The 25,848-nt window shown below is 54.9% G+C and overlaps 2 protein-coding genes across 10 annotated transcripts in view; one reads left to right on the plus strand and one right to left on the minus strand.

Moving 5' to 3' along the window:
- Positions 1–643: 643 nt before the first annotated feature.
- GMPPB (GDP-mannose pyrophosphorylase B) lies at positions 644–11,301 on the plus strand. Of its 2 annotated transcripts, XM_048856578.2 has the most exons (9): positions 732–951; positions 1,029–1,109; positions 1,324–1,372; positions 1,633–1,775; positions 3,352–3,510; positions 3,941–4,019; positions 4,317–4,444; positions 9,935–10,117; positions 10,789–11,301. In XM_048856578.2, exons 1-9 carry the CDS (start codon positions 823–825, stop codon positions 10,918–10,920), a joined length of 1,083 nt encoding a protein of 360 aa, XP_048712535.1. In that variant the 5' UTR covers positions 732–822; the 3' UTR covers positions 10,921–11,301. The 2 variants fall into 2 exon arrangements, with proteins under 2 accessions (XP_048712534.2, XP_048712535.1); XM_048856577.2 differs by lacking the exon at positions 1,324–1,372 and having other exon boundaries at positions 644–951.
- A 218-nt stretch (positions 11,302–11,519) lies between these two features.
- Positions 11,520–25,848, minus strand: part of RNF123 (ring finger protein 123) — a 160,560-nt gene continuing 146,231 nt past the window's right edge. For 4 of the 8 annotated variants that reach the window (XM_048856501.2, XM_048856502.2, XM_048856499.2 and 1 more), the window contains exons 36-39: positions 21,386–21,528; positions 13,632–13,741; positions 12,910–12,995; positions 11,520–12,514 (exon numbers count right to left, since the gene is read on the minus strand). In XM_048856501.2, the coding sequence (XP_048712458.1) occupies positions 12,415–12,514; positions 12,910–12,995; positions 13,632–13,741; positions 21,386–21,528 (439 nt within the window). In that variant the 3' untranslated portion in view covers positions 11,520–12,414. Of the gene's footprint in view, positions 12,515–12,909; positions 12,996–13,631; positions 13,742–21,385; positions 21,529–25,848 lie in introns of those variants that run through there. The other 4 variants (XM_048856507.2, XM_048856505.2, XM_048856503.2 and 1 more) reach the window with 3 other exon arrangements.

Here is a 25,848-nt window from a genome sequence, read left to right on the forward strand (position 1 = left end):
CAGGGTAGGAACTCTCTTATTACCAGGGAAAGCATCTATTACACATAGCTTTTTGAAGGTAGTCAGATATTCAGCAATAGTGTCCTCCTCACTATATGCATGATTTAACTGGGAATTGGTCCTGCTTTGAGCAGGGGGTTGGACTAGATGACCTTCTGGGGTCCCTTCCAACCCTGATATTCTATGATGACGTAAGTGCGCCTATTTGTGGACTTCTGGAGTGATGGCAGTTGGTGGTTCTGGTTCTGCTACTCTAGCAGGTCCAGTAGGCGTTTTCTCTCTCTCCTTTTCTTCTACAGCTCTTCCGTGTGCACCGTCCTCTCTGACCCTGCCATGGCCCAGCTGCCCCAAGACAGGGAAACTCCTCGCCGCCCCCGCCGTATCCTGGCACACCACCCCCGCCCCAGGCCGCAGGCTGGGGTGGGGCCAGGAGGCCGCCCCCTGGGGCTGCCTGGCGGAACCGGTCGGCACCGCTACGCGAGGGGCGTGGTTTACCCTGGCTCCTGAGATCTGGCTGTTCCTGCGCTAGACCAGCTCCTTGCGCGCCGTAGTCCCTGTGACGTTTGTGGTTACTATGGGAATGCCGTTGCGTGCTGTATGATTGGCCGGCCTGGGTGGAGGGACACGTCTGCCGCTGGGATTGGTCAGGAGGCCCGGCCTAGGCTTCCCCGTCTGCGGGGCGCGGCGGATGGATGAGCGCGGGTGGGCTGGAAAAGGAGCTGGATAGACTGTCGGGCAGGGGGCGGAGCAGGAGCAGGAGCAGGGCGGGCCCTGCCCCCGCGCGCCGGCGTGACGTGGCGGTTCCCCTCCCCACACAGGGCGATGAAGGCGCTCATCCTGGTGGGTGGCTACGGCACCCGGCTGCGGCCGCTGACACTCAGCACCCCAAAGCCGCTGGTGGAGTTCTGCAACAAGCCCATGCTGTTGCACCAGCTGGAGGCTCTGCGCCAGGTAGGGCCGAGTCCCGAACCCCGCCCGCGGCGGCTCCCAAGCCCCCGCCGCTGACGCGCTTTCCCTTTCCCCGGCAGGCGGGCGTCAATCACGTGATCCTGGCTGTCAGCTACATGTCGGAGGTGCTGGAGGGGGCGATGCGGGAGCAGGAGCAGCGGGTGAGACCGGGCCGCGGGGAGCCATGTGGAAGGGTTGGAGGGCGGGGTGCGGCTATGCAGAAGGGGCGGGGGGTTGGGAGCATGGGGGGACAGGGGAAACCATCTGGGGGGGTTGGGCAGAGCAGGGTGGCATCGGGGATATTTTGGGGGGGGGCAGGAAATGGCCGTTAGTGCAGTGCATCCTCCTGACCCTGGATTCTTTTACCTTTCTCAGTTGGGCATTCGCATCTCCCTGTCCCATGAGAAGGAGCCACTGGGCACAGGTGAGTCTGTGCCCATCCCACATGCTCCGTGGGGCCCCCTTCAGGGTCAGCTGAGGGGCCCGACTACCTGCTCATGTGGTTTACAGGGATGGGGTGAGGCTTCTCATCCCAACGCCACCCGCTTGCATAAAACTGAAGCTAAACGGCTAGCTCAGCGCAGGGTGGAGCCAGTGCCTGCTGGCAGCTGTTGTATCCACTCTGGGGAGCAGTGGGTGGCCTTGCCCCCTGCCAACTCTCTCTGAGCCATATTCCCTCCACAGCGGGACCCCTGGCGCTGGCCCGGGAGCTGCTGACTGAGAGCTCGGAGCCTTTCTTCGTCCTTAATAGTGACGTGATCTGCGACTTCCCCTTCACAGACATGGTGCGCTTCCACAAGCACCACGGCAAGGAGGGCTCCATTGTGGTGAGTGCCCAGGGCTGACTCCTGGAGGTTGGAACAGGACTGGCTCCTGCCACCCCCTACTGACTTGGCGTACCAGGCTACACTTGTTCCTGGGCTTTTAGGGGCACAGCCAGGAGTTCTGGAACCTGTGTAAAAATGGGGGGCCATGCCCCCTGCCCCTCCCACCCTAGCCTGGCTTGAAGCTGGAGCCGGGCTGGGATAAGGGCTGCCTGGGCCAGGATAAGAGCTGCCCAGGCTGCTGTGGGGAGTCCCAGGACCCTCCACCTGCCAAGAGCAGCCCCCAGCCTGTGTTCTCACCCTGGAGGTGCACCACCCAGACCAGGTGGAGGGTTTGGGGTTCCCCACAGTTGCCTGGGCTCCCTGCGCAGCTATTACCATGGCCTGGCTCTGGCTTCTGGCCTGGCCAGGGGGCGGGGCCTCAGGAGGAAGAGGAGGAGCAGGGGGCAGAGTTCCTTGGTGAAATGAGGGGGCTAAGGCTCACCTTGGCTCCCCACTGGGAAGAAGCTGGTGCTACTGGCAGGGGCAACACTTTGTGGTGGGAGGACTGATCACATTATCAGCTCCCCAGGCATGAAGCACAGCCCTGCCACTGCCTCTATGACCCTCCCCCAGGGGCGGCTCCACCAATGTTTGGGGCTGGGTCTCTCCCCCTGCCCTGCCTGCCGCCCCCACGTGCCTTCTGCGGAGCATCCCCTGGCCCCGCCTGCCACCCCCATGCGCCTCCCCCGAGTGTCCCTGTCTGTTGTGGGCAGCGGGCTGCTGCTCTGCGCTACGCTCCCTTGCTGGCAGCTGCCACAGCCGACTTACAAGGGAGCGGCACTGGGGGCAGGCTGAGACAGTTGCTGCACCGGAGGAGGCACATGGCAGCCCCACTCCTCTCTCCTGGCAGGCAACTCTGGGGTGGGGGTGGGGGGCTTATCTTGGCTGGACCTCCTGAGCAGCAGCCTGCAGGAGCTTGGGTGAGTGTTGGGCTGGGGAGGGGATCCCCCCTCCCCCAGAGCTCACTGCTGACAGTGGGGAGAGGGTTGGGGGGAGTCCTCTCTGGCCCCCAGCCCCTGGGCAGCCTGCCTGCTGCACCCCAAACTCCTCATCCCTGGCCCAGCCCCATGCCCCTCCCACACCCCAACCCTCTGTCCCAGCCCAGAGTCTACACCCAGCGCCCAAACCTCCTCCCGCACTCGAACCTCCTGCCCGAGCCCAGACCCTGCCCCCAGCAGCCAAACTCCATCCTAGAGCCCACACTCCTCCCGCACCCAAACTTCTTCCCAGAGCCTTAGGCAGGTGTGTGTGGGGGGGGTTGGGGCGGACTTGGACCTGTTCTGGGCACCACCAAAAATTATACAAACCAGCAGCCCCTACCCCCCCCCCCCCCATTCTGGCCCCCCTGAGTAGAGCTGGCAGAAATGGGACTACTGGCTATGCAGTCCTGGCCAAGTCCTTTCCCTGTGCCTCAGTTTCCCTGCCTGTAAAAAGGGGAAACCGTCCTGGCCAATGTAGTGACTGGCCTGGTAGAGCCCACCTGGCCTTCCCTCAGTCATCCCACAGGGAGGTGCCTTGCGGTGACTTTGCCTTGCAGGTGACAAAGGTGGAGGAGCCCTCCAAGTACGGGGTGGTAGTGTGCGAAGCCGAGACAGGGCGCATCCACCGCTTTGTGGAGAAACCCCAGGTGTTCGTCTCAAATAAGATAAATGCCGGCATGTACATCTTCAACCCCAGTCTCCTGCACAGGATCCAGGTAGGGAGCTGGTCACCTGTGGGCCCAGCCTTCAGAAGGGAGAGCAATGGCTGGGGGTGGGAGGGAGGGATGCATGTCTCCTGGTCCGCACCCCTTCCCTCCCTGGGTTTGTGTGCATGTGTAGCAGAGGGCAGATGGAGGCTGAGTGTTGGGCTGGGGTTTTTCTAGGAGACAGAGGAGGCTGTGGAAGGGGAGGGGTTCCCAGCAGTTAGGGCACTGAAACAGATCAGGTGGAGCCCGGGGGCATGGAAGCAGAGACCAGGCCCAGCCAGGAGCTCTCATGACCACCTGGAATCTCTAGGCTGCATGTAGGTTTAACAGCCAGGTGCTTGGAGGGCATTGTGGGAACTGGGAGGCTGTGCACTCGGGTTAATGGGAGCACCAGGCTGGAGGAGATGCCCCTGACTGGGTGCTGTGTGTCTGTCTGCAGCTGCGGCCCACTTCCATAGAGAAGGAGATCTTCCCAGTGATGGCTCAGGATGGGGAGCTCTATGCCATGGAGCTGCAGGGTAAGGGACCCCGCTGAGACCCCTTCCCAGCCCCAGAGTAAAGGAGACATCCATCTCCCCGCTCTCTGCTCTGCCTTGGGAAACAGTCCTGGCCCTCCCCCTCTCTGCCCCAGCACAAAGGAAACCTTCTGCCCCAAGTCTGTGTGCCTCTTGTGCCAGTGGCATCAAGTGGGTATATGAGCTGCCTCCTCTGGGCCAATCCAGAAGGATGGGGGGAATCTCCTGTGCTTGTTGTGGGGGCTTGACCTGGCCCTGTTGCCCTTCCTGTAGGCTGTGAGTGCTGCTCTGTCCCTACAGGCTTCTGGATGGACATCGGGCAGCCCAAGGACTTTCTGACGGGCATGTGTATGTTCCTGCAGTCGCTGAGGGTCCAGCACCCAGAGAGGCTGCATGCGGGCCCTGGCTTCATGGGGAACGTGCTGGTGGTGAGTATCTGTGCTCTTCCGCCTAGCGGTGTGCTTGGGACGCTGCTTCCATCCTGACATGGGTGGGTGTAGACCCACCCACAGTGTGACACCCATGGTGGGCTTGCAGTACCCCGGTCACCCTGCTGCTCGCCTCCCCCCCATTTCTCGGGAGCTGAGCTGGTTTGTGTGGGTTCTGATGGTAGGGCTCTGTAACTGGCCGTGGGCTTTGGCTTACTGAGCTCTGCTGCAGTATGCTAGGAAATTCAGACCCAGGACACTAACTGGCACTGGCCTCCAACCTGTGCACCCCATGTGGGACCCCAGCAGGCCTGCTATGGCCAGCCCAGCCCGGTCCCTCATCCCACTGGGGCCCTCCCAGATGGGGAGTGTGGGCTGTCTGGGCCCTGTCTGAGGAAGCTGAGACAGGGCCCTTGCTGTCCTGACACCAGCCTGAGCTAGTCCTGGCCAGGGGTCATCTAGGCTCAGGCTTTCCAGCCCAAGGAAAGGGGCTGGCTGTAATTCTCTCCCTTGGGCAGTGCCTGGGGCCAGCCCACAGGGAGGGAGTGAAAAGAACAGAACGTAAGAATGGCCACACTGGTCAGACCAAAGGTCCAGCTAGCCCAGTGTCCTGTTTTCCGACAAGGGCCAATGCCAGGTGCTTCAGAGGGTGTGAGCAGAAAAGGGCCATTATCAAGTGATCCATCCCCTGGTGTCCAATCCCAGCTTCCGGCAATCAGAGGCTAGGGACACCTGGTGCTTGGGTTGCATCACTGCTTGGGTTGCATCTCTTGGCTAATAGCCACTGATGGACTGATCCTCCAAGAACTGATCTCATCCTTTTTTTGAACCCAGTTATACTTTTGGCCTTGCCAGGGGATGTTGTGAATGAGTTTCCCAGGTTGACTGTGCATTGTGTGAAAAATGTTTGTTTTAAACCTGCTGTCTTATTAATTTCATTGGGTGACCCCTGGTTCTTGTGTTATGTGAAGGGGTAAATAACACTTCCCTATTCACCTTTTCCACACCAGCCATGATTTTATAAACCTCCATCATATCATCCCTTGGGGTCTCTTTTGCAAGCTGATCAATCCCAGTCTTTTTAATCTTCGCTCCTATGGAAGCTGTTCCATACCCCTAATCATTTTTGTTGCCCTTCTCTGAACCTTTTCCAATTCTAATATCTTTTTTGAGATGGGGCAACAAAAATACACACATTGTTCAAAGTGTGGGCATACCATGGCTTCATATAGTGGCATTATAATATTTTCTGACTTATTATCTATCCCATTTCTAATGATTCCCAACATTCTGTATTCTTTCTTGACTGCTGCTGCACACTGAGTGGATGTTTTCAGAGAACTATCCACAGTGACTCCAACATCTTTCTTGAGTGGGAACAGCTAACATAGACCCCATTATTTTGCACGTACAGTTAGGATTAAGTTTTCCAATGTGCATTATTTTGCATTTATCAACATTTAATTTCATCTGCCATTTTGTTGCCCAGACACCCAGTTGTATGAGATCTCTTTGTAACTTTTTGCAGACTGCTTTGGACTTAAATAATTTTGCATCAGCTACAAACTTTGCCACCTCACTGTTTACCCCTTTTCCAGATCATTTACTAATCTATTGAACAGCACTGGTCCCAGTACAGATCCCTGGAGGACCCTGCTATTTACGTCTGCCCATTCTGAAAATGGATCATTAATTCATACTCTTTGTTTTCTGTTAACTAATTACTGATCAATGCGAGCCTTCCCTCTTATTCCATGACAGCTTACTTTGCTTAAGAAAGCAAGTCCAAGTACACGTACACGATATCCACTGGATCACCTTTCTCCACATGTTTGTTGGCCCCCTCAAAGAATTCTAATAGATTGGTGAGGCATGATTTCCCTTTACAAAAGCCATGTTGACTCTTCCCCAACAAATCGTGTTCATCTATGTGTCTGAATTCTTCCTTTACTATAGTTTCAATCAATTTACCAGATACCGAAGTCAGGCTTACCAGCCTGTAATTGCTGGGATCACCTCTGGAGCCTTTTTTTTTTTAAATTGGTATTACGTTCGTTATCTGGTACGGAGGCTGATTTAAGTGATAGGTTACATACCACCATTTGTAGTTCTGCAATTTCATATTTGAGTTCCTTCAGAACTCCTGGGGAATAACATTTGGTCCTAGTGACTTATTACTGTTTAATTTATCACTTTGTTCCAAAACCTTCTCTATTGTCACCTCAATCTGGGACCATTCTTCAGATCTGTCACTTAAAAAGAATGACTCAGGTGAGGGGAATCTCCTTCACACCCTCTGCAGCGAACACTGACGCAAAGAATTAATTTTGTTCTCCATAATGACCTTGTCTTCTTTGAATGCTCCTTTGGCACCTTGATGGCCTAGTGGCCCCATTGATTGTTTGGAAGGCTTCCTGATTCTGATGAACTTAAAGGATTTTTTACTGGCAGTTCTTCTCTTTTGCTAATTGCTCTTCAAATTCTTTCTTCAGCTGTCTCATTCGTTCATTCCTTCTTAAGCCCCTGGCATTGGCCACTGTTGACAGACAGGACATTGGGCTAAATGAAGTGTTTGGTCTGATTCAGCATGGCCATTCTTATGTTAATTATACTTTTATACTTCACTTGCCAGAGGTTAGGCTCCTATTTTCCTCTGTAAGATGTGACTTGTAATTTATAAAGCCTGCCTTTTTGCCTCTCACCACCTCTTTTACTCTGCTGGTTCGCCATGTCACATTTATTTTTGTTCCTCTTACTATTTTTTTTTATTTGTGGGGTAGGCTTAAGCCTCTATTATGGTGGTTTAAAAAGTTTCCATGCAGTTTGCAGGCATTTCACTAATGTGACTTAGTTTTAATTTCTGTTTTAACTAGCTTCCTCATTTTTGTGTAGTTCCCCTTTTTTTAAGTTAAATGCTACTATGATGAGTTCCTTTGGTATTCCCTCCACCCCCCAGATGTTAAATTTAATTACATTAATTACATTATCACCAAGCGGTTCAACTATATTCGCTTCTAATCTCTATCAGCATTTCATAATCACTGTCACTATTCTGGTCAGGTGGTCGGTAGTGTATTTCCTACTGCTATACTCTTATTATTCAAGCATGGAATTTCTATCCACAGCAATTCTGTGGTGCTGTTTGATTCATTTAAGATTTTTACAAGTTTCACTCTGTTTTTTCACACTCCCCCACTAGCACGACCTACCCAGTTGTTACAACATCTATAGGATGCTGGTTTTACCGTCTCCCATTGATTATAATCATTTAACACCAGGCACTCAAGTTCTCCCATCTTAGTATTTAGACTTTTTGCATTTGTATATAAGTGCATAAAAAAATTGGTCAGTGTTTAGTTGTCTGCCTTCATGTGATATAATTGAATGGGACTCTTTCATTTGACTGTTTCTCTTCAGTTCCTACTTGCACTTTATCAATTTTTGTCCTTGCCTCTTTACTAGGACATAGAGAATTCCCATTAATAGATCCTCCAAGGGATTTCTGCCCAAACCATGCACTCCTCTGCACCTGTCAGCTTTCCCCCAGCCCTTAGATTAAAAACTCCTTTGCAACCTTTTTAATTTGACATGCCAGCAGTCTGGTTCTGTTTGGGTGAGGTGGAGCCCCTCCCTCCAGTACTGGCTCCTTCTCTCTCTAATAAACCTAAGCCCCTCTTCCTAACACCATTGTCTGATCCATGCAATGAGACCTGCCTGTCTGGCACTGAAATTGGAAGCATTTCAGTGTAATAGAGCACTTCCATTTTCCTGGACTCTAGCCTCTTACCTAGCAGCCTACATTTGGCCTCCAGGACCTCCCCTGCCTTGCCCTATGGCACTGGTACCTACATGCACCATGACCACTGGCCCCTCCCCAGCGCTGCACAAAGTCTGTCCTAGATGTCTTGAGAGCTGCACCTTTGCACCTGGCAGATAATTCACCATGTGGTTCTCACAAACTGAGCTGGTTTTATAATAATTGAATCCCCCATTACTATTACCTATCTCTTCCTAGTTAGTGGGGTCTCTCCCCTGGAAGGGTGTCCTCAGTGTGAGATGAGGGTCCCAATTAAGGGTTTATTGCCTTTTGCTCCAGCTTGATGTTCTTTCCCTGAGACCTTCATCCTCCTCAGCAGCCCCGAGGCTGTCAGGCCAGGGGTGGGCCCGCTCTGCTGTGTCCCATAAAGTCTAGTCGTTGTAATGTTGTCTCCCTTAGCTCTGTCAGTTCAGCCACTCTAGTCTCTGAGGGCCAGGAGCTGTCTGCAGCCACATGTCTATGAGGGAGGTAATCATCCATGCTGTATTCAGTGCAATAAACTGGAGAGACCCTGCTCTGCTCCTGGACTTGTACTTTTGCCTGCAGTATTTGTACTCTTGGAGCCTGTGGTGGGGGAAGGGATAGTTTCTTGGCCTAACTTTAGGGAACAGAAAGTATATCTGGCTCTCTCGCTCACTCTCTAACCTCCTCTCACTAGTTCCGCTTGTTGCTTTGGAGCTGGCTTTTCAACCCTTGTCTACATGAGTAGCTCTGCCCGCTGGTTAACAGTTCAAGACTTAGGGATTGAAGCTCTCAGCTAGCCTCAGCACATGGCCCCCAACCAGCCCACACGATACATTTCAGTCAAACAGGCCCACAGCAAGCACATGCTGTACTCATCCCAAGGGTCGGGCAGAGCTCTGTGGAGTGCTACAAACCTGGGGTTTGCAGGCAGCCTCGCTGGCTGAGCAGGTCCCAGAAAGGTGAGGGCTGTGCTGTCACGGGGGTCCTGAGGAGGCCTCTGACCTACAGCACTTTGAGTATGGCTGAGCACTGCAGCTCCCCCCGAAGCAGTCTGCATGGGCTGAGCAAGGTGGGCTGGCCCATTCTGCAGGCACAGGCCATTGCAAGCATCTGTAACAGCACTTCCTTTAGAAGGAATGTGGCTAGGGGCAGTTATCCCCTCCCATGCAGGACTGTGCCAAGGCATGGTTCTGTAGGGACAGGATGACCCTGGGATTGCCTAGAGGGGAACCTGGGGTGGAGACTCCCCTCTCTCTCTTGCCTGCCTGCACCAGAGCTCAGCAACTGACCTGAGAAGCAGGCCCTCGCTGGGCTACCAGGTCTGGCATCTGTGTCTAAGTACTGGTAGGCTCAGCATTGGGGGGGGGGGGGGTTTGCTGGCAGGCTCTCATCTCTGTGGGGGAGCTATGGGGCCTCCTTCGCCAAAGTGGGCTGGTATCTCCTAGCACAGGGCTGCCTTGAGCCAGGGAACTCCCTGCTGCTGGGTGAGGGTCCCCTATGCTGACAGAGAATCAGCCAGGACTTGGGTCCATGACTTTCCTTGCTTACCCATCTGCTCTGTTCTCAAAAGGCAGCTCCTCCAGCAAGCCATGCTAGGCCGTGGCCAGATACCCCTAGCACCATGAGGGCTGGAGCAATAGGGATTGGTGCTAGGGCAGGTAGCTGCCCTTGTAGTGTAGGCCTACACCCACCTCGCTCTTCCTTTCCAGGACCCAAGTGCTCAGATTGGTGAGAACTGCACAATTGGCCCCAATGTCACCATTGGGGCTGGGGTGGTGGTGGAGGATGGGGTACGGATCAAGCGCTGCACCATCCTGAAGGGCTCCCGTATCCGCTCCCACTCCTGGCTAGAGTCCTGCATTGTTGGCTGGCTGTCGTCTGTGGGTCAGTGGGTGAGTTACCTGGCAGGCTGGCGCATGCCTGCAGCAAGGCCCAGCAGCCAGTGAGGCTGGCTGTGTGTTTATCATAAACACTTGCTGGTTAGTTGGCTACACATGGCTGCTGGTGCTCCCTGGTGAGTCATGGCTGTGACCATTTTCTTTTTGGGGGCACTGGAGGGGGCCATGCCTGGCTGGTTTGGGGGTGCTAAGGCACAATCCCTTTCTGCAGAAGAACAGAGGTGACAGCTGGGGGCAAGGATACAAACTCCAGCTCTGGGGTGGAAGTCTGGCTTTGGGGCAGGCTTCAGTTAGAGAGACCAGATCCCAGTTCATCCCTCCTCCTTGAGCAGGCATGGAAGGGGCTTGCCAGCTTGAAAGGGCCAGGCTGCTCCCAGCCCAGGGAAACGTGGGGGTGGGGGGGCTGTTGCTGCACCTGGCTGCAGTGGTAGGATTCCCATCTCTCCTCTAGCCTAGGGCTTGTTGTGGGGGAGGGACCCAAGCAGGAGCCAGGAGAGGCAGCATTGAGTGAATGAAGCACTGGGCAAGTCCACCCATGTACCCACACTGTGGGAGACATGCTGCCTCTGGGGCAGGGCTGCTGCAACTATGCTACCACCCTGCCAGCTCGGCCTTTAGGGAAGCATGTGGTGGGGACTGGCTGACAGGCGGCCTGTCTCGGTTAGGTGCGGATGGAGAACGTGACAGTGCTGGGTGAGGACGTCATCGTCAATGATGAGCTCTATCTCAACGGGGCCAATGTGCTGCCACACAAGTCCATCGCTGAGTCGGTGCCGGAACCACGCATCATCATGTAGCTGCTGGGCCAGGCCTGCTACTGAACTGTTAACACTTTGTTTCCTGGAGCAGAGCCCTACATGCAGGGGTGGGCACTGGAGCTGGCTCTGCTGGCACAGCATCTCTGCCAGGATGCCTAGGAGGGATTCACAGCAGGGCACAGCACTAGGCCCTCATGGGCTGCTGGGCTCTGAGGAGCTAGGGGCTAATGGGGGTTTGTGGCCATGGGGCTGCTGTCAGGGGGGCAGCAGGGGGAAGAGCTCGATCCTGTAGCAGTAGAAAGTGTTCAGGGAAAATAGGGGGCCACAGCTGCAACATGCCTGTGCTGGTAGGAGCCAGGTGTGCCGCTGAGGGCCAGGCATACAGGGCCCTACCCAATACAATTACACTGTCTAAAAGTGCTGAATGCCCGTGTGTCACCTTTGTGCCGTGGCTGGTTCTGTGGCCCCTGCCCACCCCATTTGGGTTGGGGCTGGCACAGCCTTACTTTCCATACCATTCCTGTGTGTCTTTATCCCCCTGAGGCAGCTGGGGGCTTGCCCCCTGCCCAGACACAGCTGCTTCTTGATCCCCAACCCTTTCATTCCCATCTGCCATACACACACAAGTTGCCACCACATAAAGAAGAATAATTTAATACTCCCATGCAGGGAAGTGACCCTGGCTGGGGCAGGTAACACAGCACCCAATGCACAGTACTGAGCAATCCCACAGGGCTGGTCACAAATCACACACCACTGCTAGTCCCACCCCACCTGCAGCAGAGCTCAAGCATTAGCCTTGTCCCCAGCTGAGACCCAGGCCAAGGCTCCTGCACAAACCAGCAGGGATCCCCAACCCTGCTGCCAGCTAGCACATCCTCCAGGAGCTGCAGGGTGAGGTGCCACCTACTTCGCCCCCACCAGGCTGAAGCTGGGGGACTGCAGGCTGCCAGATCCCAGCCAATTACAGCCCAGCAGAGAACTCAGCCACCAGGCCTAGACCAAGCCAGCTGTGAACAGCCTCTGCTCTTTGTCTAGCTTAGCACAGAAACAGTAGCTCTCCTCAGTCTGGCTGCCTGGTACCTAGAGCTGGGGCCAAAGCATGCCTCACCCCCAGCAAAGGGAAGCTGGCAGTGGCTCAACACAGCACTGCCAGTCCCAGGCAGCGCATAGGCTCACACATGAACAAATGCTCCATAGCAAATGGCAACAGCAGCAGGACAGGCCCTGGGGGCAGCCAGGCTTCAACAGGCTGTGGTGGTGAGTACATGCTGGCATTAGCCTCCCCAGGGAAAGGTGGCCCCTCAGCCCTTACTGTATTAGGCCTCCCCATACCTGCTGAACGAGCCAAGCCCAGCCTTGGCTCAGACAGGGCAAGAGCAGCACCTCCACCATCTGCTGGTGACCCTCACCCTCGTGAGCAAGGGGGCTGAGCCATGGAAGGGCCCACAACTAACCAGAGCTAGGCCACCCCCTACTGGAGGCTGAGGGAAAGGAGCCTCTGGAGCCTGCAGGACCAGCCCAGGCCCCCTGCTACGAGCTGACCGGCTTGATGAAGTCATCCACGCCTGTGATGGTGGCCTTGCAGAAAAAGCAGTCCTTGTTGTTCATCAGGTGCTGATTGATGCATGCTCTGAAAAGACAAAGCCTGTACCATGAGGGAGTTGTGCCCAGCCCTGCACCTAGCACACCAAGGCAAAGCTCTTCCCTTGAGCAGTGGAGCCCATGGCTGCACCCCTGCTCTGTCACCCTGCAGCAAGGTCTGGAGCCCCAGTGCGGTGAGGGATGGGGCCTGGCCCTCTCACTGGGGAGCCCCTCCAACCACATGCAAACATGTCCAAGAGCTTCCATGGAGCATGAGCCAGGTCTTTGGGCTCCAGACGCAGGCAGTCTTTGCCAGGGGAGGGGTTCAAGGGGAGCGGAGAAGCATTGCTCTCCCTGGCTCCTATCCTGTGGGGCCGAGCAGACGCCCTTGTTCCTGGCCCCCAGTAGGGAGGGAAGGGGCAAAGGGCGGCCACAGTTACTCACTTGCAGGACTTGTGGGAGCATGGCCTGAAGATGGCCGAGATGGGGTGTGCGTAGCAGATGGGGCACAGGTCCTCCTCACTGGTTGGCTGCAAAGACAATCACCCGGCCTCAAGTTAGCAGCTGAAGGCACCCACACACTCCCTAGGGCTGCCTCCTGCCAGATAGCAGCACTGGGGGTGCTGCACCAAGTGGCCTGAGCCCAGCACTCCTGTCCCTTGTAGCCCAGGCTGGCGGCTTCCCCGGGGTTGCTCAGGCTGGCAGCCTGTGTAGCACCCTGGGGCCAATTTCAGCTCAGCCAGCATAGCAGGGATTTAATCCTGGAGAGACTCAGACTGCCTGGGGATTCCCAATCACACCTCATACCCCAGGTTTGGCCAAGGGAGCCTCTGCCCTGGGGAGTTTTCCCAGCCAGCCCTCACCCCAACACGCCCACTATGCGGCAGGGCAGCAGTCCTGCACCCTGTGTGGCCATCTCCCAGTGGTTCCAAGCTGCCAGGCACAGAGAAGTGGGTGCATTTAGCATTCAGCAGAGTACTGGGTACACAGCTGGCTGGGCAGTGCAGTGGCCAAGCTAGGCAGCATGTGCAGAGCCAGCCCCACAGCTGCCCAGGCTGAACCCTCCCAAGTCACCAGTCCTGAGCTGACATGACTGGTTCCCCCACCTCCACCCCACAAGGCTGCTGGTGTCTGGACTGGGCAGGGGCTGGATGAATGGGACTCACCAGCGTGGAGGCAGCTGCCTGCTTTGACTCTTCACTCAGGTGGCTCAGCATCCGCTCCACCTTGGCCAGCTCCTCCAGGCTGATGTAGTCGGTGTCTGCGGAGGGAAGGGCTGAAGTGAAAGGGAAGAGAGCACCAGAACTGGCCCCAAAGGGGAGGGTGGTACTTGTGGGGCACACAGCACAGCTCTGTGCCTGACTTCGCGCCAGGACACCCCACTGGCCCAGGAATGGTAAACTGCAGCCAAGTTGGCTGGACAGCACAGTGGCTCTGTGCAAGCTGCAGTGTCCCCCTCCTCCCCCACAGGCAGATACAGGACGAGCCGGAGGGGGTGTCCAGGATCCTGGCAGCATAGGAGACAAGCAGAGTGCTGGTCACGCCTCTCCCTCCCTGCAGGGCAAGGCCAGAGAGACGGGCACCTGTTCTCTTCCAGCAGCTGTGTCCATGCGTTAGAGCCTGCCTGAAAGCCACTGGTGGGCAAGCAGCATTGACTGGGGTTTGGAGAGGGCACCGAGGGTCAGAGGGCCCGAAGGTGGCATCCAAGCAAGTAGGTTGGGCTGGGGGAGCTAGGACCAAGGTGGCAAACAGGTCTAGGCCAGCAGGGATGTGAGGGGGCAGCTGCTGGTTCTGGGAGAGGCTGCAGTGTCAAGGCCCAGGGCAATGAAGGGGTGGTGTGGGGGGAGGGGGCACTCAAGCTGTGTGATGAGAGGCTGGGCAACCCTGACAAGACAAGAGAGGCTGGAGGTACACAGTGTTTGGGGGACCCTGCCATTTCCAAAGGAGGCAGGAAAATTCCTCAAAGATTATTTATTTTCTGCTACCTAGCAGCATCTCCTCTCGCTGCAGCTCATGGAGCTGGATCAGCACGCTGTGGCCATGCCTTCTCTGCTCCCACTTGCTGCCAGAGGAATATTCCCAAGCGGTAAAACTGGAATAGCGTTTACAAATATTCCAAAAATAATGACATTATGTACATTGGACCAAGGAAGACAATCCTATGGTAACAATTCCACTTAGTATCTAACCCTGGCTCCTGAGCCATCCAGGGTGGGGAGAACTGTGGGAGACGCTGCTAGCAGAAAGGAAATTATCGCTACAAAATCTTTGATTCTCCCACAGTTCTGGCTGTCTGGGAAGTAGCAACCAGATATAGGGAGGGTTATGAAACAAAAGTTTGATAGAAAAGTACCCCCTGCCCCTTTTGTGAACTTGCTCAAAATCTGTACTATATCTGAGCCATTGCCTGCAGCATCATTCTGCCATAGGAGCCTCTTCAGAAGACAGAAGGCCCACCCTGTGGAGCTTAATGAAGATGTTAGCTGTAGACCAGGGGTCTCAAACATGCGGCCTGCAGGGTTATTTCCTGTGGCCCGCCAAGCATCCTGCGCCCCCCCGGAGTTATTTCCTGTGGCCCGCCAGACTCCCCTCCCCCTGCTTCCCCTCCCCCCAGTGCGCTGAGTCCCTGCTCCTCTGCCTACCTGCAGGTGCTTCCCGCTGCCAAACAGCTGTTTGGCAGCACTTAGTGCTTTCTAGGAGGGAGGGAGGAGGAGCGGGGAGCCACGTGTTCAGGGGAGGAGGCGGAGAAGAGGTGGGGCAGCGGCAGGGATTTGGGGAAGGGGTTGGAATGGGGCAGGGAAAGGGTGGGAACAGGTGGGGCAGGGGCAGGGCCTCATGGAAGGGGTGAAGTGGGGGCGGAGCCGGGGGCAGCATTGGGGGAGGGAGGGTCAGTGATGCGGCCCTCGGGCCAATGTACAATTTCTCATGTGGCCCTCATTGTGATTTGAGTTTGAGATCCCTGCTGTAGACCAAGTGGCCACTTTGTAAATTTCCAAAGCACTTGCTTATTTCTCCCATGAGGCTGCTAAGGATCTCATGGAGTGCACCTTGATCCCTTCTGGGACTGGAGCCTCTGAGGATTCAGGGTTCCACAATACATAGTGTGATCCACCTAACGATGGAGGACTTGGAAGCTCTGAGTCCCTGGCATTTCGAATAGAAGGACACAAATTAGGAGTCCGATCTTCTTGTGGATTCTGCACAATTGAGAGATTTTCAAAGCTCTTCTGACATTCCAGGTCTGCCACATCTTTGCCATTGGATGTTGTAGTTTTAGACAGAACAAAGGAAGCACAGCTTCTTGGGAAGTGTGAAAGAAGGAATTTACCTTAGCAAGAAAGGATGCTGGTGTCCTGAGCCCCACTTTGACCTCATGGAACACCCAGTAAGGCTCATGTATGGATAAGGCTGCCAGCTCCAACACTTGCCTGGTGGACATGACAGCTACTAAGAACCAGTCTTAATGGATAAATGAAAGGCCGACACTGGAGTCAGAAGCTCAAAGGGATGGCTGGCAGGGCCCTCAAAACTAGCAGTAGGTCCCATGCTGGGAAGACTGGCCTGACTGCTGGTCTGGCTAATTGGACTGCTAGAAGGAATCTGGCTACCTGTGGATGCTCTGCAAGGGGGCCAAGGATCCTACAAATAGCACAATACTAAGAGCAGACGCCTGACATGAAAAGATATTCAGCTGAAGGTCTCTGTCTATGTCTTCTTGGAGAAAGTCCAGAATAGCTGGAATTCCAGGATTTCTGTGATTTGCATTGTGTTCTTGGTACCAGTTGTAGAACCTGGACCACAGAGAACAGGATATTTTTAGTATTGATACTCCTAGATGAAAGCAGTGACTTAATGAATCTGGAAGATGGATCAAGACCTTCTAGTGCTTCTTTGTCAATAGCCAGGCTGTTAGTTGAAGCTGTTTTGGGTCTGGCTGAAGAACAGGACCTTTTGAAAGGATGTCCAGTATCCACGGAACCTGGAGTCGGAGTCTCAGTTTCAGCTCTATCAGGTCTGAGAACCAAGGTCTCCTTGGCCAATGAGGAGTTATAAGCATTACCATTGCCTGCTCTCATTTTATTTTCTGAACCACCTTCCTCAGTAGCAGAAAAGGTGAAAACGTGTCAAGTAGGCCCTATGGCCAACTGTGCAATCAGGCATCTGTGCCCACGGCTCTGGGGTCTGCCTCACTTGTGAAGTATTTTGGCTTCTTTGCATTTGATGATTCACAAATGGGTTGGTTAAAGGGAGGCAGAATATATGAATGGTGAGTCCTGATTCAGAATCATTTGGAGTTGTTGACTCTGCGCCTGGTAAGACCATCTGCCCTTTTGTGGTTCAGATCCACTTTGATATGGATCACCCTGAGGAAAAGGCAGAACCGTTCCATCCACCTCACTATTTCAATTGCTCACACAAGTAGTGCTGGATGCCTTGTTCCCCATTGGTTGTTTAAATATGCAGACATAGTCATAGTATCTGACTGAACCAGGACATGGTTCCCCCTTACAGTGAGCTGGAACCTTTGCAGAGCTAGCTGAACAGCTCTCAGCTCTAGGAGGTTTATGCTGTTAGCCTTTGTCTCCTAGCTCCAGAGGCCCTGGGTTGTTTGGGTCTCGAAGTGAGCTCCCCAGCCCTCCAGGCTGGCCTTGGTTGCAAGGACTAAAAGATCTGGAAGGCAGATGGGCATGCCTTTGCAGGCATTATCATGGGCTGACCACCATTATAAGGAGTTAAATACCTGTGTTGGAACCCGTACTTGATCTTTCATGTGTTCCGGGAAATGTTCCCACACCTTTAGTATGAAGACTTGAAGAGGTCTGATGCGTGATTGTGCCCATGGAGTGATCCCTATGCACACTACCAGGAGTCCTAGCACAGCACAGTGCTATGGTAGGCTTGCTACAGCTCTGGAGCAAGATGATAAATTTCTGGATTTTCTGAAACCTTTCTAATGACAGGTTTCAGAGTAGCGGCCGTGTTAGTCTGTATCCACAAAAAGAAAAGGAGTACTTGTGGCACCTTAGAGACTCAAAAATTTATCTGAGCATAAGCTTTCGCGAGCTACAGCTCACTTCATCGGATGCATGCAGTGGAAAATAGGGTAGAACTCCTCTTCTGAGGGGCTAATGGTATCCCTGGGGAGGGACGCTACAGCAGGGTCAGCCTTTGAAGTCCTTTGGGTCTGGAATGTTATGGAGCCTGAGGTCGCTCTTGTTAACGTGCTGGCCCTTGCCTGGCTTACCCCACTCACCCCCTGGAAGGAAGAATGAAGGGGTATCCCCACCACTGGAGAGGGTTTTGAGGGAAGAAATTGACTCCGAGGCTCACTCTCAGGAGCTTGCTGAGGTTGGGTTTGAATCATGCAGATAACCTTGCTGTACATGGCTTGACATTTCTCTAGGAGAAAAAGCCTTTGCTGAGTTTTCCCCGCAGCCTGTTTGTAGTCAGCGCCAGACAGCTCGCCTTCCGCAGGGGGAGGAGTCGGAGGACTCGGACCTCCTGGATTTTATGTGCCTTTTCTTTCCCCTTTCAGATTTTTTATCTTTTTTGCGAACTTTGGGAGCATAGAAACTCTGCTGCGGCTTTGGGGAGGCCGCCTACGGCTTGTCTTCCGTAAGGCCTGGAGCCCTCTTGAGAGGTCTGGCTCTGAACCTGGGACGGGGAGGGGGAACTAGTCAGGGCCCACCTGGACAGCTCGGGAGGGTGGGAGCTGATTAGAAGCCCTGCTTCTTTTCCCATGGTGCTCAGGACCCACTTTACAACTTGCAAGGAGGCAGAGGACACTCGTGGCCCTGCAATCCTCCCCTCTTCTGCAAGAGGCCCCTGGGACTTATCCCCTTAGTTAAGCAGTCAGGGTTCTCCTTTCTTCTGGAGACTCTCCCTGTTCTGCACTGTGGTTCCTGGTCCATTTTCCCCTGTTGGACTCACAGCTGCCTTGGTAGGTAGGGACCCCACTTGCCTGCTCGACTCGTAGCCCCAGGACCTAACAGAATTAGGGATGGAAGGCTAGGTGCATGCTAGGCACAACTCATCATCTGCCAAGCCTGAGAAGGCTGCCTCACAAATCGAGCACTGCTTGGATTTGACTCAGTGCTTTCTTGGCTGCACGTGTAAGGGACAGAGGAGCCAGTAGGGAAACACTGCAGCCAAGGTTCAAGGAGGGTTAAAACTTAGGAGGACGAGGAGGAGGAATGCCCAGGAGAGAGAACCCTGCTCCCCACTGCCCACAGAACAAGACAGAAAGTTAAAATAGAAGGAGTAAGGGCAGGAGCAAAAGGAACAGCCACAAAGGCAGAGAATGCGGCAGCAAGTGGGAACATGCGGGGGGGGGGGGGGGGGGGGTGACAAGAGCGTGTGAGCCAAAATGCTGATTCACCTCTGTGCGCTGCAGAGAGATGAGAGTGGCCGAGATGTCCAGAGCTGGGGGAGATGCTGGGCTGCAGAACAATGCTGCACAGCCCCCAGTCACTGTGCTAGAATTGCAGTGCCACGGGGAGGGGAGCAGAGCCTGAGCACTCAGTGTTCAGCTACACAGAGGGGCTTGGGCAGGGCATGCCCGCAGGTATTGGGATCCAGGTGGTGAGTGACTGAGCTGAGCACAGCATGCTCTGAGAAGCTAATTAGCAGCTCCTACCTGTGCATAAGGAGAGGTGCTCAGAGCCATGCATGAGCACATACCACCTGGCCACTGCATTTCCAGCACATCTTCCCTTTGCAGTACTAGGAGACAATACATGGTACTGCTAGGCAGAGCTCAGAGAACACCCCCTCACTAAGTGGGCACACACCAGCTGCAGCCTACAGGGCCTTACTAGATGCCAGAGTTGCACTAACGTGCAAGTGGCCGGCTACCCAAGGCCACATGCTGGCCAGTGACCGACTGGCTGAGTGCCACCCTGCTGTGGCACTAGGAGACAACTGTGGATTCACAACTGTAACAAGAGCAGTGCTCAGCCAGCTGTGGCAGAGAGCAGCAACACCGGCATCCTGAAGACCAACAGATCCAACCCCAGGCCGGCCAGCTGGTCTCCGCTCTTGCAGCAGGGCCAGACCCTTTCTCCTGGAGCAGGGTCTCTTGTCTCAGCAGAGGTGGGACGCTCCAGCCTACTGCCCGCTCCCAAGGTGTGTGCCTGCCCAGAGGGACCAGCAGTCCGGGCAGGGCAGGTGCTCAGAACAGCTCTGTGCTGGCAGAGTGGGGACTCCAGCCACTTCAAGGCACACCCCGCCTCTCCTCTTTGCAGCACAGTGTTGTGGTACAGCCTTACTGCCGGGAGCAAAGGGGGCAGCCCAGCCCTGCCCTTCCCCAATGGGCACTGCAGCACCTGGGCTCTGAGCCATCCTCAGCTAGGTCACATGGAACTCCAGCCAGAGGGCGCTATGACTGCCCAGTGCCTCTTATGACTAAGGGGGATTTTCTGTCATATTTTTATGAAGCCTATGTGTGCCTCAGTTTCCCTCTTATTTTGCAAGTCTGCTCAGTGTGGGTGTGGGATAGGGGAGGGGACTGTTCGCTCTCGGGGCAGGCTGAAGGAATAGTATGAATGGCACTTAGCTGTCTGAGCTGGGATGTGTCACTTGGAAAAAACTGGCCCAAGGCTGACCCTGTATCAAGGGCACATATGAGAAGACAAACGGCAAAGCCAGTCCCCAGGACATGGACACCTATTGACCAGCAGCCCGGAGGGAGCTGGATTCCCCGCCCTCAGGCCCCAGCCCGAGCACAAAGGCTGGGAAGCGTGAGGTGCGGGTATAGGAGCTGGCTGCTGGAAGGAGTCGGGGTCTTGCATGGGAACTGATCAAGGAGTCGGACAGAGACACAGCCTGAACCATGGGGTTCACTACAGCATGGTGGGCCCTGGCTACCCAGACGGAACTTGGGCTGGACATTACCAATCAGTTCCCTGGGCTCCCCTCAGACTCCCCGATTCTGTAGCCAGATGACTAGTAAATGGTTCCCTGGCTAGGAACAGATTCCTGGTGTCGTTGCAGATACTCTAGAGCACTGCACCCTGGAGGGGACAGTACAAGCCTCCGGCAGGGGTCTGGTTGGGCTGGACTCGCTGCAGGGAGCCACCCAGAGAACCAGCGATCATTGGTGCTGATGGCCCAGGGATGGAGGTCATGGGCCTGTCCCACTGGAATTATGTGGGGCCTTGGGGCCTGGCACACCAGAGGGAGCACTCCCAGGAGACTGGTGACAAGCTGGGGGGCACAGACCAGGCCCTGTGACTGCATGACACCTCCACCCTGCCAGGGACCCATGGGCACTGTTGAGACGTGTTTTTAGTGCCCTGGGAGCTGCCCCTTCTCTGCCATTCCTTCATTTTGCTTCATTCCCTTGGCACTGAGAGAAGGCTGGAGGGGCTGTGGGCATGGCCGGGGGGTGGGCCTGGATCCTGGGGTAGGACAGGGCAGCTGGCAAAGACTTTCTCTTTCCTCTCTTGCCGGAAGGTGCCTGGGAAAAGCAGACTTTGAGGGGAAGCTCTGTGCCAGGGCCTGGGTGCACCCACATCGCTCCCTGGCACCGAGCTCTGCCTTGGCTCACTGTCCTGCCCTGAGGTGTGTGCAGGGTGCAACCGGCTCCGGCCCCCTGCAGTACCCAAGGGGAGTCACTCAGCCCGTGGAGGAGCAGTGTCCTTCGTGGCCCATCCCCTGCTGGCTACAGGCTGCCGCGGGAATCTCTCCCTGCCAAGTTGAGTCTCTTACACAAATGGGTTGAAGACCAAGCTGTAAAAACCAACCCCGTGTTGTTCCCCAGGGTGGGGGAAAGGGGAGGCCCACCCCCCACCCCAGAGCATGACCCCAGGGGCCAGCCTGCCTCTGAGGAGGACAGAGCTCCAGTTCCCAAAGCTGGCCCAGCCAGATGCCCCAAGGGGACACCCCCATGGCCCTCGCCTGGTGCAGTGCAGATACTTACAGGTGTGCAGGGAGAAATGTCTCTTGTCTGCAGAGGGAGGCATGGCTGCCAGAGCTGATGGCTCTGCATGGCCCAGCAGGTACTGGATGGAGCGGAGCTGGAAGCAGGGGTCCGCCAGGAGCACAGCTGTCGCCCGCTTGGCCCTGCAAACACACACACAAGGTCAGGCCTCTATTCCCCATGGAGAGCAAGGGCAGGGCACTGGGAATTGAATTGCAGCAGCCAGCTGCTTCCTAGACTCCAGGGAAGAGCTGTGATAACCTGGAGTCCTGCACTGCAGGTCATTAGCCAGGGCTGACCCTCCCACCAGTACCATACCGGGCACTGGGACCAGACTTCTGCGGGGTGAGGACTCCGTGACAGCAGAGGTTTGCCCTGGCATTGAGGCCAGTGCTTCCAAAACCCCAAAGCAACCGACAGCCTAGCTTGTCCTGCCAGGCGCTTGCCCCCCTTGGTCAGGGCGCTGCCAGCAGCGGAGCTCTCAGTTCCAGGAGCCAACAGCTGGGGCAGCTCCTCATGCAACCCATAGGCCAGGGAGCCAGGCAGGAGGGCCTGTGTAGGACTGGCCACATCACCCCAGTACACTAGATAAAAACACTCCCTGCTCAGACAGAAATGGCTGTGGGCTCTTTGGAAGGATCCGATTAAGCGCTGGCTGGAGGAAAGAGAGTAACTGCAGACAAGGAATCAGATCCCTTGGTACCCACTGGGGGCAGCCCTGCCCCTGTGCACAGGTGGCAGAGCCCCAGGTCTGTTGCTGGCTCTAGACCCTGCTGCACACTGACTTTAGCAGAGGCCAGGGCAGTGCAAGGTGCTAAACTACCAGGGCCCAGTGAACAGCCTGGGGAGCAGCAGGTGTTCAGCAGCTAGAAGGGGCAGTTACTTACCTATAACTGGAGGTTCTTCAAGATGGGTGGTTCCTGTCTGTATTCCACTGAGGGCAACGTGCATGCGCTGGGCACCCGTAGCCGGAGCTTTCCAAAATAATAGCATCCGTCGGACTGCACATACCTCTTGCGTTGTCCCGTGGGTTTGCCTGAAGGGTGGGGCAAACCGACCACATCTCCAGTTCCTTCTCCACTGCAGATCCACAGATCCACAGCAGAGGGGAAGGAGGGTGGGTCTGGAGTACAAGTAGGGACCACACATCTTGAAGAACCTCCAGTTACAGGTAAGTAACCTCCCCTTCTTCAGGCGTTGGTCCCTATCGTATTCCACGGAGAGGGACTAACGAGCAGTACGTAGGTAGGAGGGTGTGAGGTAGAAGACGAAACTGTGGAACGGAGGGCCGCCATGCCGAACAAGGCGTCCGTCACAGAATCATGCACTAGATCATAGTGAGAAGAAAACGTGGGAACCGAACTCCATGTGGCTGCCTTACATGTATCTGTGAGGGGAATGTCATGGAGTGCGGCAGCAGCTCTCGTGGAATGGGCCCCTATCCCACCCGCTGTGGACCGTCCCGAAAATTGATAGAGCGTAATGCACCACTTCAAGAGTCTCTGGGGGGGAGACAGCCTGCTCTTTAATTCTCTATGCTATGGCAACAAATAGTCTAAGAGACTTCTGGAATGGCTTTGTCCTTCGCAGGTAAATGGCCAGGGCCCTACGAACATCAAGAGAATGGAGTCGTTCTACACTGGAGGCATGCAGTTTGGGGAAGAAAACGGGCAGGTGTATGGGTTGGTTTAGGTGGAAACGGGAAACCACTTTTGGTAGGAACTTCAGATGCAAGCGCAGGGAGACCTTGTCCTTATGGAATGTGGCCACCATAGCCCTCAGGTCACCACCCTCCTTGCTAAAGCAATGGAGACAAGGAAAGCGACCTTCATGGAGAGGTGAGATAGAAAGCAGGAGGCCAGAGGTTTGAAAGGAGTGTTCATTAACAGGTTGAGGTCCCACTAGGGAGCAATAGGCTGACTGGGCAGGTATTTACATAAAAGGCCCTTCCAGATGGGGCAGTCAAGGGATAGGTAAATATCAAATGCCCCTCCACTAATGGCTAATTAATGGCACTAGGCGCTAATAACTAGGCGCTAATGGCTGCTGCACGCACCCTGCTGGAATTGAGAGCAAGCCCCAATGTCTTTAAATAGAGGAAATAGTCTACGAGCACCGGGATGCCCACAGCTTCGGGGGCAAGGCCTTGTTCTTGTACCCTGGAAGTGAAATGTGCCCGTTTAGCCTGATAGCAGTAACTCATAGAGTCCTTCTGGCTTCTGGGAAGGAAGTTTTATACTGGCAACGAGCATTCTCATATTAACGGAGGTGTCCATCCAAAAACCAAGCTGTCAGGTGGAAGTCCGCGGATTGGCGTGCCTGAGTCTGCCATTGTATTGTGTTAGCAGTTCCATAAACGCCTGGACCAGGAGTGGAGGACGTTTCGACATGCGGAGAAGGGGAAACCAAAATTGACAGGGCCACAACGGAGCAATCAGAATGACCCGTCACGCTCTCCTGCTGGAGTTTGTGGAGGATACAAAGTAAGAGTGGGAAGGGGGAAATGGCATAGTTCAGCTGGTCTGACCAATCAACGACTGGAGTGTCGCCCAGTGAGTAGACACCAAGTCGCCTTCTTGAGGAATATTGGGTTCACTTGCTGTTGGTGTGGGATGCAAAGAGGTCCCTGATTGGCGTCCCCCAAAGATGTCTGCAATTACCATGTCGTGCAACTCCCATTCATGGCTGGTTGCAAAAGTTTCTGCTGAGAACATCAGCAGTCACATTCTGGGTGCCAGGCAGGTAGGCTGCCAAAAAAAGGATATGGTGTGCAATACACCATTTCCATAGGCGTACCATTTATGTACACAGCATTGGGGATCTCGTGCCCCCTTGTTTATGTCGTATACTGTGGTGGTGTTATCATCATGTCCTCGTCATGTTGGACAACAGTTAGCTGGTGAGAACACATGGCATACTTCGCGCACCACCCAAAGTTCCAGTATGTTTATGTGCATCCTGGTCTCTCGCATGGTCCAAGTGTCTTGTGTCATGTGATCTCCCATCTGAACACCCCAGTTTGTGAGGATGGAAGGAAGGGCATCCCAGAGCAGACTTGTAGTGGGTCTGTCCACCATCGAAGTGAAAAGGTGACCTCCAGTGGAAAGTTGAGTATGATGTCCATGATTTGGTGCATAGGGGAGTACACTCTGCAGCCATACTTGTAGACAGCGAAGGCACAGACGAGCAAAGGGCATGATGTATGTGCATACCGCAATGTGCCCTAGGTGGGAAAGGCAGGTCCTGGCTGAGACTGAAGGTTGTTAGTCACTAGGGAAATCTGATCCAGTAGGCTCTGGAACCTGTCCCTTAGCAGATAAGCACATGGAGGCCACATTCATGCATGCTCCTATGAATTCCAGGGACCATGTAGACTGCAAAGTTGCTTTTTCAACATTGACACTCACTCCTAGAGAGGAGAGGAGTAGAAGAAGCTGGGACATCAATTTTCGAGCTTCCTCTTTGGACTGCACTGCCAGCAGTCAGTCGACCAGGTAGGGGACGACAAGAACTCCTTGATGTCAGTCTTGATGAGGTAGATGAGCTGCTACCACAGAGAAAATCTTTGTGAAAACTTGTGGGGCAGTGGTAAGTCCAAACAGGAGTGTCACGGAGTCAGCGGGGAGATGCTCTGGAACTACTCCATATGAAGCCAGTCAGGACTCTGGGGGAGCATGCCTCCTCTCCCTGAGCATACTGTCTCCAGTGCAAGAAGCTTACAAAGCTTCCACCTTCCTGGGTCTGACCTCGGAGCATTTAGCATCCCTTTCCAGACCGTGCGCCTCCCGCAGCGAGTCCGCCTAGGCGGGGCTCCCTGGGAAGCCAGAGGGCCCTGCAAGCCAACTCTGCAGTCAGATGTGACTCTCAGACAGCCGGAAAAACAAAAGGTTTATTAGTCAACAGGAACATAGCGTATGACAGAACTTGTTAGCACAGAAATCAGTGACTTTCAGCCAAGTCCATCTTGGGGGAGGGGAGCCCAGACTCAGGGCTCTGGCCCTCCCCCTGTGCCCCAAGCCAGTCGAGACTGACTCACTTCCAGCTGCCTGGCCCCTGCCCTGCCTGTTGCTCCTCCTCTGGCCTTAGGTTGCTTCCTGGGCCAAAAGTTACTTGGTCCCATCCCTCTCCTGGGTCTCTGATTACGAAGGGGCAGCCATGGCATCCATGCAGGCAGCTGGAGCAGCCCCCGCAAAAAGTCACACACCCTTATTCCCACCACCTAGACATTGGTGCAATACACAGGGAAACTGAGGCACACACAGCATTCATACAAAACAGTAAGACTCACATAGGCTCACATACAACATAGCAAGAGAAAATCCTCACTATGTCACAAGGAGTACCCTGTATTGGAAGTGTCGAGGCCCCACCTTGAACCTCAGGAACTGTCTGTGAGTCGCATATATGTCGATATGGAAGTAGCCATCCTGCTTATCAAAAGCCTTTTTCTACTGGGGGAATGA

Source organism: Caretta caretta, chromosome 7 (genome assembly GCF_965140235.1).
Source record: "Caretta caretta isolate rCarCar2 chromosome 7, rCarCar1.hap1, whole genome shotgun sequence".
Taxonomy (NCBI): domain Eukaryota; kingdom Metazoa; phylum Chordata; order Testudines; family Cheloniidae; genus Caretta; species Caretta caretta.